This window comes from Trachurus japonicus, chromosome 24, assembly GCF_045865225.1.
Source record: "Trachurus japonicus isolate A0001 chromosome 24, Traja_1.0".
Taxonomy (NCBI): Eukaryota; Metazoa; Chordata; class Actinopteri; order Carangiformes; family Carangidae; genus Trachurus; species Trachurus japonicus.
The window spans coordinates 5,783,517-5,795,713 of NC_140930.1; the positions used below are offsets into that span (position 1 = coordinate 5,783,517).

At 42.4% G+C, this 12,197-nt stretch overlaps 1 protein-coding gene and 1 pseudogene across 2 annotated transcripts in view; both read left to right on the plus strand.

Moving 5' to 3' along the window:
* Positions 1 to 4,940: 4,940 nt before the first annotated feature.
* LOC146961221 (uncharacterized) lies at positions 4,941 to 8,262 on the plus strand. Its single transcript, XM_085771688.1, has 6 exons — positions 4,941 to 4,988; positions 6,423 to 6,527; positions 6,798 to 6,878; positions 7,025 to 7,123; positions 7,763 to 7,841; positions 8,026 to 8,262. Exons 1-6 carry the CDS (start codon positions 4,978 to 4,980, stop codon positions 8,260 to 8,262), a joined length of 612 nt encoding a protein of 203 aa, XP_085627814.1. The 5' UTR covers positions 4,941 to 4,977.
* Positions 8,263 to 8,614: 352 nt separating this feature from the next.
* LOC146961222 (protein NLRC3-like) overlaps positions 8,615 to 12,197 on the plus strand; it is a 43,314-nt pseudogene continuing 39,731 nt past the window's right edge. The window contains exons 1-4 of the transcript XR_015035168.1: positions 8,615 to 10,191; positions 10,282 to 10,721; positions 10,799 to 10,845; positions 11,602 to 12,134. The product of XR_015035168.1 is annotated as a protein NLRC3-like (transcript). The remainder of the gene's footprint in view (positions 10,192 to 10,281; positions 10,722 to 10,798; positions 10,846 to 11,601; positions 12,135 to 12,197) is intronic.

A 12,197-nucleotide genomic window follows, 5' to 3' on the forward strand; every position in this document is an offset into this window, starting at 1 on the left:
GAAGAACACTCAGTTTTTCTGGGTCAGACCCATAAAGCTTCATGACTTTATCTCTGAGACTTGAGACTCTGTCAAGCTGACGACATCTGTCAAAGTGCAAGAAACCTCTTCTGGGGTTGTTCCTGCTACTGTGGTCGTGGTAGGGGTTGATTATGGTTGATGATTTTGAAGCTTTGTTGCAGGTCGCAGGCGTCCACATGAGCTGCAGCTGCTGTTTGGTTCCTTCATCAGCTTGTAGATATGGTTTGAGTTTGTTCCTCAGGTCCTTGGTGTGGCCCACACCTGCTTCGTGTTGCACCATCAGAAATATTGCAGTCATTGTTTTGCGTGTACAGTTTTGCAAAGCATAAACTACTCTCAACTCACCATCATCCTGACTTCAAAACGCTGCAGTCTAATTCTCTCTAGCTCGACAAAATTCGGTCAGTGCTTTTTTAAAGCGAGTAAGACTTTGTGGTTCCTATAAACAAACCACATTAAACAATTTTAAATAGTCAAAGCCATAAACAGAATGGAAACCTAGAACCAGATGAAATGAGGAGTGAGGCAGTGTGATGACAGATTTCAGCCAAGAGTCCAGAACAGAGAAAACAATCGTTTTCTGAGGACGTCAAAGTGTGAGCAGGATCGTTCGGAGATAAAAGATCGGCACTCACATCTCACAGCTGCTGATTGTTCACGTAAAAACAAAACATACTGTTGCGTTTCTGTTTCAATAAGGAATGAATTGACTAATTAATGGATTGAAAGTTATTTTAGGTCTTTTTTTAATCTGTAATTGACAGCAGCAGTGAAGACAGAGAGGAAACGTGGAGAGTGACAAGCAGTAAATGGTCCAGCCAGGAGTCCAACTGGGAACTTGCTGTTCGTGGCTTTTATGCCCATGTGGTGCACATCCTGACCGCCTGGCTATCAGGACGCCCTGCTCTGGATCTGTTGTGATAATTGATTTATCATGTGCATGACGCTGTTCTGGCAAAAATGCCCCAACGCTGCCTCGATCCAACTCTTCAAATGTGATGATTTGTTGCTTTTATTGTCGTCATATGAGGTTGTAAAATCAACATTTTGAGTCGTTGGTCTGAAGAAATGAGACATTCAGAGACATGTGGCTTTGCTTTCGGAAATTCTGAGCCACTATTTTCTGTCATTTCATGAAGCAAACAATTTACAGATTAATCAGGAAAATGACAAGAAGATTAATTGACTCTGAAAATAGTCGTTTATTGCAGCATTTGTTGAGACATTTGTAAACAAGACAACAGATTCAGGACCTGGTTTTCACTTGATTTGAGAAGGGGCATGTTGGATATTGTAGCCTACTGTTGTACTCATGGCCTCATTGTCCTGATTATCACAGTTTGTCATTATTTATCCTCTTTATCTTTCAGTCCATGTATGTTACAGCTTCAACATTGCAGACTTTTATCATTATACGCTACACACAACCCGGCAGATGATGGTTTCACTAGTGGTCATTGTTGCAGAAGTCAAACTTCAGGAGCATTGCAGCAGGTGGATGATCAAATTTTAACGGACGACCACTTTTCAAAAGACTTCGCCCTTCATGTGTTGTCCACATGTTACAAAGCTGAGGCTTCAAGAGTAGCCTGCAATAAAACAAAAAAAAAACATCTGTTTGTGTTGAGATTTGAAATGCAAACTTCAAATGTGACCGCGTATTGTTCTGCCAGCTCCAAATTTCCTCCAGATTCATAAAGTCAAATGAATTAGTCATCAGACAACAAGCTGTTTGGTATGGGTTCAAGGAAAAAGCATCTTCTGGAACAACCGGCTGCCATGATGTGGACAGCAGAGCCTGCTGCGTCGAAATGAGATAAAACAGCAGTAAAATTTACGGAAGCGTGAAGTCTGATTTAAGTGACCAGAAAAGGAGGAAAAATCTTTCTTTAAAAAAAAAACCGAGCACAGTTTGCTCAGATCAAATATTCAATACAAAGACAAGTAGTTACAAACTAGTTCTGGTTCTGGTCTAATGCACAAAGATGGACTCTTAACATGTGCAGCCTCATCAGGCCAGACTTTACTGTCAAATAAAAATACACAGCTTATATATTTCATATTTAAAGATTAAATATAAATATGACTGGAATCTTGATTTATTCACAGGATTAAGTGTTCAACCATGCAGTTTTGATTTTTTTGCAGAAGCAGCACAGCCTACTGTCCACCTCAAAATCAAAATATTACTGAACCTTAAGTATAATATTAGCTAGTCGGCCACGTCCTATACCATACGTCTGAAGCTCCTCTGAAAGGCTGCTCGCTCTGAACCCTCAACAGCTGCAGCAGAAGACTGACAGAAGATTTCCCTCCACATCTGGATAAATAAATCATTAATTCACTGGGAGCAAGAGCTTCATGATAAATAAGCAAGATGAGTGATGATAATAGTTTTATTGTTGTGATTTATGACAATAAAGTACATGTTTGGCTCCAGTCTGAGGTTCAGCAGGCCACTCAAACACTTGGTGAAGTTAAGCAGAGGGAAATTATAAGAAGCAGTTTCCACCCACAGGCCACAGAAGTGACTGAAATATTTAATTGGATTTAACAAAGCCAGAGGAATTTATAGAAGAAAATGGCCATGAACAATGATAGAGATATATTTATGTAGTGTCGCTGTTAGCTGGTTTTCATCCTGGGTGCTGTGTGGCGCTGCAGCTTGTATGAGCTGATTCCTGTACAACACCACCACCTGGTGGTGAAACTGCAGCACAGCATCAACTCTCAGAGGTACAGATGAGACGCAGGGGATTTTAGACAGAGGCAGAACTCCAGCTGTGAGCAGCTTCTTGATTTTAAAGTTTTGTTAATATATTGTAAATTCATGTCGTCCCCTTCTCTTCCTCCTTCTCCTCTTCCTTCTCCTCCTCTTACATGAACCTCTGGGTTTTTGCAGCAGAGTCCTCCACAGGTCTGTTGGTCTGCTCCTTCAGTCTATTTCTCTTTTTTAAAAAATGAGGAAGGTCAACTTTCAAAATAAGTAATAATCAAACATGTAAATGATGTTTACACCTAAAACCTATTCGATATAAGTGTCACTGTTGGCTACATTTTTGGTTTAGGTTTCTTTTACATCAGTTTTTAAATCAGTTTCTTAAACTATCCAATGTGCTAAACTGAGATATTTCTGTTCTAAATCAAAGTTTAAAGCCAGATAAGGGAATATTATGTGATGCTACATTGCATTAAAAAAATATTTGAAGGGCCCATACTCCAAGTCCAGTTCAATTAAGCTTCATCTCAGTTTTCTCTTGTGAGCACATTTCCAATTCAATGTTAAAGTTGCACCATCTTGTGGAAAGAGAGTAGATTTACATCATCTGGTCTGGGATCCCTGGCACAGACTAGGTTGTTGAGTTACAGTATTGGAACCAATCCCATCTGACACAAGGCGAGGGCAGTTAAACCTGGACAGGTCACTGGTCTATCACAGGGCTGACTTTTGTTTCCATTTAGGTGAACTCTGTTGTAATGAAGTCTGTTGTTGTGTTTGCGTAAAGGTGGCGGCTCTGCTCTGAATCAGTGTGAGGACAGAGAGGAGGGAGCCCCTCCCTCTAAAACCACTCTGTGGGGGCAACATGAGAGCCAGACCGAAGCTCAGAGGTGAGATGAGGATCTCTAACTGTCCAAGACTGTTCTTCATGTCATGTCTTGATTGGTCCTGGTCCCAATCATTGCAGGTACCAGATGGTGAGAAACACGTTTGGCTGATCCACCAAGTCCAGAACCAGGACCAGGACCTTTACCAGTCTTAGCTGCACTAGTGCCAGAACCAGTCTCTTCTCCAGTGGAAACTCCACCAGCACCAGAACCAGTATAATTTCTAACTGGACTAGTATTAGTACCACTCACCGGCACACAGGAAGTAGCAGAACTAGTACCAGCACCAGGACCAGCACCAGTTGTAGCAGAACCAGTACCCTGCAGCAGAACCAGCACTAGTACCGGTACCAGAACTAGCACCAGAATCGGAACCGGTACCAGAACCAGTACCAGAACCAGTACCAGAACTAGTACCCAAACCGACAACAGAACCAGAACTAGAACCCGTAGAAGAACCGGTACCAGAAGTAACACCAGAACAGGTACCAAAACCAGTACCATTTCCAAAGTGGGTACCAGAACCAGTACCAGAACCAGCACTAGCAGCAGAACCAGCAGAAGTACCAGAACCAGCACTAGAAGCAGAACCAGCACAAGTACCAGCACAAGTACCAGAACCAGTACCAGAACCAGTACCAGAAGTACCAGCACAAGAACCAAAACCAGTACCAATTTCAGTCCCACGACCAGGACCAGTACTACAAGTCAAAGCTTCTGGTAGATGGATCTAGTATCGGTACTAGTCAGAAGTTCACCAGGACCAGGACCAGGACCAGGACCAGGACCAGGACCAGGACCAGCCTCTGTTTCACCACCAGCAGGTGTTTGTCAACATCAGGTGACTGATGACTCAGTGACCCCAAACTTTAACCACCATAAAAGGAGATACTGTCAAATTTCTATTTAGCCTCTATGTCTTAAATGTTTCATAGTAATAAAATCACTCAGATTTTTTTGTTTTTCAACATAAAACCACTGGACAAAGAAACCAGAGAGGAGCACACACACACACACACACACACACACACACACACACACACACACACACACACACACACACCGTCAGTATTTAGGGACATGTTTCATAAAAAAAAAAAATGTTTTCGTCTCAATAGAGGAATGTAAACTCATGTTGATCCTGAACAAAACAGCATGTGTTTAGATGAGTAGCTAAACTTAGTGCACGCACACACACACACACACACACACACACACACACACACACACACACATCATGTCAGCTGTTTAATGCCCATCTCCCCATCCGCACCCCTACCCCCCTTGAAGTCTTTCTCTCACCCTCTCAGTACTGTCCTTACTTCTTCTTTCTCTCGTCCTGCTGTCCACATGAATCTTGGGTAAGTCACAGTGTTCATTGTGTGGATGACTTTTAGCTGAGGGTATAATTTTCACTGCAGCAGAGACTAGGCTTTTATTGTGAAGGGTTGGTTACATTTCCTGTTTCTATTATTATTATTATTATTATTATTATTATTACTATTTTGTTTTTGTTTTTGTAGCCTTGTGGGTAGCCTATTTATTTATTTATTTTAATCAAAGCAGCACTTATAGGGAGGAAAAACTACTGTAAGTCAGAGGTATTTCAATCAGGACAGACTACTCACATACAGAAGTGACATTGAAATGTCTCCCGACTGGTTGCTCCTAAACTGGCCTCATAAATAAGATGAATATGAATCAAATAAAACTAACATGATGTAAATAATGTAATTAAATATAACCTAAATAATGTAATCAGAAAGGAAAACATGTAATCAGAAATGAAAATGAAAATATGTGCAAGGGTGTGTATATCTGTGTGTGTGTGTGTGTCATGCTGAGTCATGGTGGTGGGGGGAGTGGTCAAGTTGAGCCCCCGTTCAGGAGTCTAATGGCCTATTAATAGGGTTTCCTGGAAGGGTCTGCGCTTCATTTCAACCAGCTCTCTCCAGAGTGAGAGTCGCAGCAGTAACAGCAGTTACTGACTCGAGTCCGTATGAGTCACTCACTACAGGGGATCAGGTTTTCGAGTCACTTCAGTCAGTCACAAAAATATTAATAAGGATTTTTGTTATCATCACTTACGATGATGATTTTACATGTCAAGATCTATAATTTTCTGAATGTCAATTAATAACGTGATCGGGGCTGAACTGCAGGAGAGAGACAGCAACACGGTTGTAGTCAGAGATTCATTCAATATATTCAAAGTTTCATTCAATATATTCAAGGTTCATTCCATATATTCAAAGATGATTAATTTCCTGAATGGCATGCCATAATCCTGCTCTGTCCCGGTTTCTGCTGTAGTGTCCTTGGGCAAGACACCTTACCCACCTTGCTCCTGATGGGTCGTGGTTAGCACCTTGCATGGCAGCTTCCACCATCAGTGTGTGAATGGGTGAATGTGATGTACTGTACTGTAAAGCGCTTTGGGTATTGTTTCAGGTATAGTAAAGCGCTATATAAATACAGACCATTTACCATTTTTCCCTTTATTGGATAGTATAGTTGAGAGAGACTGGAAATGGGGAGGCAGAGAGAGCGAGAATGGCATGCAGTAAAGTAAAGGGCTGCCCGATGCAGGTTTTGAACAGGGGCTGACTGCAGCGAGGACTGTAGCTTCTGCATATGGAGCAGCTGCTCAGCCCATTGTGCCCCGATTTGTTTTTAATTTGATATGTTTCTCCTAAACTTGTCCACTGACTTTTTACTGTTTTTTTTAACCTGCTCCTGAAAGTTGAAAAACACTTCTTTCCAAGTTTGTTTTGTAAATGTTTTGTTTATATCAGGAGGCAGCATCAGAGAGCAGCCTCTCCTGAACCCAGTGACAGTGACAGTGAAGGGTCCATGGATTGTCCTATTTACTGGAAAACTAGACCGACATCTCCTGGAAGGTAGGAACTAAAAGCTGAACAGGACAGAAAACCACCCAGCACACTTGTGCCTTTCCCCTATTCTTTATTTGATGTTGATATGATGACATCTTTTCTACCACATACCACAGATGTCACCCTCATGCAGATAAAAATGCAAATCACAACATCATCTGGGTTGTTAAATGTCCACCAGGCAATATTACCAGCCTGGCTCTGTATAATATTGTATTGTATGGTATTGTAGTCTTTTTCTCCAAGTTAAAACTGTCACTTGTTTGTTGATATTAGGAGGCAGCAGAGACACGACGCTTCTGAATGCTGTTGTAGTGACTTCTCTATGGATCGTCCTATTGACTTCAAAGTTGGAAGGTAATTGAAAATTGAACTCTGTTATTAATTGGACATGTTCAGTCTCCTCTGTCCTCTTAACTGTTAACTGTAACTGTTAACCTGCTTCTAAAAATTGAAAAACACTTCTTTCCTAGTTTAATTTGTCCATATTTTGTTTATATCAGGTTGCAGCAGCAGAGATCAGAGTTTCCTCCCAGCTTGAAGAGTGACTGGACCATGGATCACCCTTTTGGTTTTAAAGGTGGACAAACTGCTGCTCAAAGGTGGGAATTGAAAACTAAACTTTGTTACTACTGTATGTGACTCACCCAAGTGGAGGAATCACTCAGAGCTTTGTAGTGTGTTGAAGGGTGATTAAATCTGACTTTAGGTGAAATATATTTGTTGCCACTTATTCATCTGAGAAGATGGAGCTTGATAGATGTGCAACTGGACAGTTTAACAACAGCACTGCCTGTGACTTTCTCTGCAAACACAGAAACAACAGAACAGAACAACAGCAACAACTATTTAATCAAATCTGTATAGGATATGAAGTGATTTCATTACAGTCTGTCATGGTATTTTCCAACTTGAGATAGGCATTGAGTCAGGCATGCTGATAAAAGGAAGTAGCTGCTGTCCCAGTTGTAAACCATCTCTGGTCTGGCTTGTTTTTTAACTTGTGGTTGTAATTCTTTAGTTGGTCTTGTAAAAGGCAATACCCTGACTTGTAGCACCAAAACTTCAGATGTTTGGTCTCTGTCAAAGGGAACATTTGTAGATCGTAATTTAGGCTCCTGGAAGACAGCTTGATTTACTTTACTCCTGAATGACTCACCTACCACTCACCTGTCATCCTCTTTTCATCAATGGAAGAATATGAACTTATATTAACTCATCAGTCACCCTTTTCTCCACAGAGTTCAGCAGAAGATCTTAGAAGTCCACAGTGATCCGTCTGAACAGAAGCATCAACCAGACCTGGACTCCATATTTATGGTCTGTACTTGTACAATCATATTGTTACTGTTTATAACTACACCACAGATTAAATGTTGAACTTCCCTTCAGGTCCTAACAGTCTCCATGTTGCTCTGTTTAGACCAGCAGACCTTCAGACTGACACATGGATCACATGGTGTCTTCAGTTTAAATTAAATGATCAGTTTATCTTCTTTTTTAGCTGCTGGAGGAGAGCATTGCCACTTTTGTGAAGAACGAGCTGAAGAGAGTCCAAAGACTCCTGAGACCAGATTGCTTAGATAGTCAGGGAGAGGATGAGGAGATGGAGGAAGATGAAGATGAAGAGCAGAGGAGGAGCAGAGAGGCATTTCTGAAGATCGCAGTGAATTTACTGAGGAGAATGAACCAAGAGGAGCTGGCTGACTGTCTGCAGAAAAGTAAGAGGTTTTTTACATGATGGAAAAATTTGACACTTACTGACAAGATGAAGGGAGATCTGTTAATGTACATGTTATTTAGGGGAATAAAATGTTGTAATGTTTCATTGATATTTCATTCATTGATCGGATTTGTTGCTTGTCCTTTAAGAAAACCATGCTGGAGTTTTCCAAAATAAGCTCAAATCCAACCTGAAGAAGAAGTTCCAGTGTGTGTTTGAGGGGATCTCTAAAGCAGGACACCCAACTCTTCTGAATCAGATCTACACAGAGCTCTACATCTCAGAGGGAGGGACTGGAGAGGTCAATGATGAACATGAGGTCAGACAGATTGAAACAGCATCCAGGAGACCAGAAACAACCATCAGACAAGAAGACATTTTTAAAGCCTCACCTGGAAGAGACCGACCAATCAGAACAGTGATGACAAAGGGAGTAGCTGGCATTGGGAAAACAGTCTTAACACAGAAGTTCACTCTGGACTGGGCTGAAGACAAAACCAACCAGGACATACACTTCACATTTCCATTCACTTTCAGAGAGTTGAATGTGCTGAAAGAGAAAAAGTTCAGCTTGGTGGAACTTGTTCATCACTTCTTCTCTGAAACCAAAGAAGCCGGAATCTGCAGGTTTGATCAGTTCCAGGTCGTCTTCATCTTTGATGGTCTGGACGAGTGTCGACTTCCTCTGGACTTCCACAACACTGAGATCCTGACTGATGTGACAGAGTCCACCTCAGTCAATGTGCTGCTGACCAACCTCATCAGGGGGAAACTGCTTCCCTCTGCTCACCTCTGGATAACCACACGACCTGCAGCAGCCAATCAGATCCCTCCTCAGTGTGTTGACATGGTGACAGAGGTCAGAGGGTTCACTGACCCACAGAAGGAGGAGTACTTCAGGAAGAGGTTCAGAGATGAGGGCCAGAAGGCCAGAAAGATCATCTCCCACATCAAGACATCACGAAGCCTCCACATCATGTGCCACATCCCAGTCTTCTGCTGGATCACTGCTACAGTTCTGGAGGAGGTGTTGAAGACCAGAGAGGGAGGAGAGCTGCCCAAGACCCTGACTGAGATGTACATCCACTTCCTGGTGGTTCAGACCAAACTGAAGAAGATCAAGTATGATGGAGGAGCTGAGACAGATCCACACTGGAGTCCAGAGAGCAGGGAGATGATTGAGTCTCTGGGAAAACTGGCTTTTGAGCAGCTGCAGAAAGGAAGCCTGATCTTCTATGAATCAGACCTGACAGAGTGTGGCATCGATATCAGGGCAGCCTCAGTGTACTCAGGAGTGTTCACACAGATCTTTAGAGAGGAGAGTGGTCTGTACCAGGACAAGGTGTTCTGCTTCGTCCATCTGAGTGTTCAGGAGTTTCTGGCTGCTCTTCATGTCCATCTGACCTTCATCAACTCTGGAGTCAATCTGTTGTCAGAAGAACAATCACCCTGCCGAAGGGTTGAACTGTTTAGAGACAAACCTGATCCAACACTCTTCTACCAGAGAGCTGTGAACGAGGCCTTACAGAGTCCAAATGGACACCTGGACTTGTTCCTCCGTTTCCTTCTGGGTCTTTCACTGAAAAACAACCAAACTCTCTTGCGAGGTCTAATGTCACAGACAGGAAGTAGCTCACAGACCAATCAAGAAACAGTCCAGTACATCAAGAAGAAGATCAATAAGAATCTGTCTCCAGAGAAAAGCATCAATCTGTTCCACTGTCTGAATGAACTGAATGATTGTTCTCTAGTGGAGGAGATCCAACAGTACCTGAGATCTGGACATCTCTCCACAGATAAACTGTCTCCTGCTCAGTGGTCAGCTCTGGTCTTCATCTTACTGTCATCAGAAAAAGATCTGGACGTGTTTGACCTAAATAAATACTCTGCTTCAGAGGAGGCTCTTCTGAGGCTGCTGCCAGTGGTCAAAGCCTCCAACAAAGCTCTGTATGTGCACATTTATACATCTAGATTAACTGTGTTAACAAAATCACATTTTCTGAAACTGGTGCCTTTTGTTTTGTTGTTCACTTTCAGATTGAGTGGCTGTAACCTCTCAGAGAGAAGCTGTGAAGCTCTGTCCTCAGTCCTCAGCTCCCAGTCCTCTAGTCTGAGACAACTGGACCTGAGTAACAACGACCTGCAGGATTCAGGAGTGAAGCTGCTGTCTGTTGGACTGGAGAGTCCACACTGTAAACTAGAAACTCTCTGGTAGGGTGATGTTTGTCAAGACTTTGGTTCATGTAACTCATCAAAACTTGCTGTACATGCTGAAATCGTTTTGTGTGTGTGTTTGTGTGTAGTTTGTCATTCTGTCAGGTCACAGAAAAAGGCTGTTATTCTCTGGCCTCAGCTCTGAGCTCCAACCCCTCCCATCTGAGAGAGCTGGACCTGAGCTCCAATCATCCTGGAGACTCAGGAGCGGAGCTGCTGTCTGCTGGACTGGAGGATCCAGACTGGAGACTGGACACTCTCAGGTATGGACAGATGGACAGAACTCTGCTTCATGTTTCATGGTGGATGAAGTTGATCCTGACTTTGTTTCCTCCTCTAGGGTGGACCATTGTGGACCTCAGAGACTGAGACCTGGTGTGACGAAGTGTGAGTGTGTTTTAAGTTTGTTTCATGAGAACACAGCTGCATGTACAAAGTCACATTTCTTCAGAGTTTCAATCAGGATGTTTGTCAGTGAGGCTGGATAGACATTAGAATTCAATCAATTTAAATCCACAAACTACAAACTGATCACATTGATCAAATTAAACTAATCAATGCATGTTGTTAACAGTAGAGCCAACAGAGCTTGGGGCCAGATGTAAGATAAGATAATATCAGATAAGATGTGTCTTTATTGTCTGCTATAGTGGTTAGCTTCATCATTGGATAATCACATCCAAACTGTTGTCAAACTTGTTTGACAGCAGTTTGAGATTTGATGTCAAAGGTGTGAACTTTATGCTGAGTGTGAGCTCTTTGATGGAGGTGATGACAGTTTTAGAAAGCAGATGGTTCAAAGCTTCTTTGTGCTGCAGTGGAAGATGTTGATCCAGTTTCATCACTGCTACTTTATTCACTCCATGTGTTTATTGGTGTGGATCTCCATCAGCCTCATCCTCAGGTCCACACCAGAAGAAAAGCAGAACATTGTTGACGTCTTGACTCTCATGTTCAGTAACTGTTGATGTTGTTAGAACTGGATTGTTGGTTTTTATTTAAATGTAGTAAAACATTATTCACAGTACAAAATAATATAACATCTAAGTTTGAATTATTTACTTTAATTAATTGTCAGTGAAGTTGATGATAAATGAACAGATGATAAACTGCAGCTGTGTTGTGTCTTGTTCTCTCCATCAGACGTCTGTGAACTGGAACTGGACATGAACACAGTGAACAAACAGCTCAAACTGTCTCACAACAACAGGAAGGTGACAAATGTGACAGAGGATCAGTCATATCGTGATCATCCAGACAGATTTGACTACTGTCTACAGCTGCTGTGTAGAAATGGTCTGACTGGTCGCTGTTACTGGGAGGTCAAATGGAAAGGAGTGGTTAATATATCAGTGAGTTACAGAGGAATCAGAAGGAAAGGAGACAGTGAAGACTGTTTGTTTGGAAGGAATGATCAGTCCTGGAGTCTGAGCTGCTCTGATGGTGATGGCCATTACTCTGTCCGTCACACCAACTTGAAAAAATCCATCTCCTTCTCCCGTGTCTCTAACAGAGTAGCAGTGTATGTGGACTGTCCTGCTGGTATTCTGTCCTTCTACAGTGTCTTCTCTGATACACTGATCCACCTCCACACCTTCAACACCACATTCACTGAACCTCTGTATCCTGGGTTTGGGATCAGTCCTGGTTCCTCAGTGTCTCTGTGTCGTCTGTAGGTCTCACTGTCTCTCCTGAGACACTCTGCTGACTCCAGAGGGGTGTACTGCGACGCGAGTTAA

Bases quoted from the DNA above. Each gene is read 5' to 3' on its own strand.
- LOC146961221 (XM_085771688.1), top strand. The intron at 6,528-6,797 runs GTAGGAACTAAA...TGTTGATATTAG, and splicing joins AGACCGACATCTCCTGGAAG to GAGGCAGCAGAGACACGACG. The intron at 6,879-7,024 runs GTAATTGAAAAT...TGTTTATATCAG, and splicing joins ATTGACTTCAAAGTTGGAAG to GTTGCAGCAGCAGAGATCAG.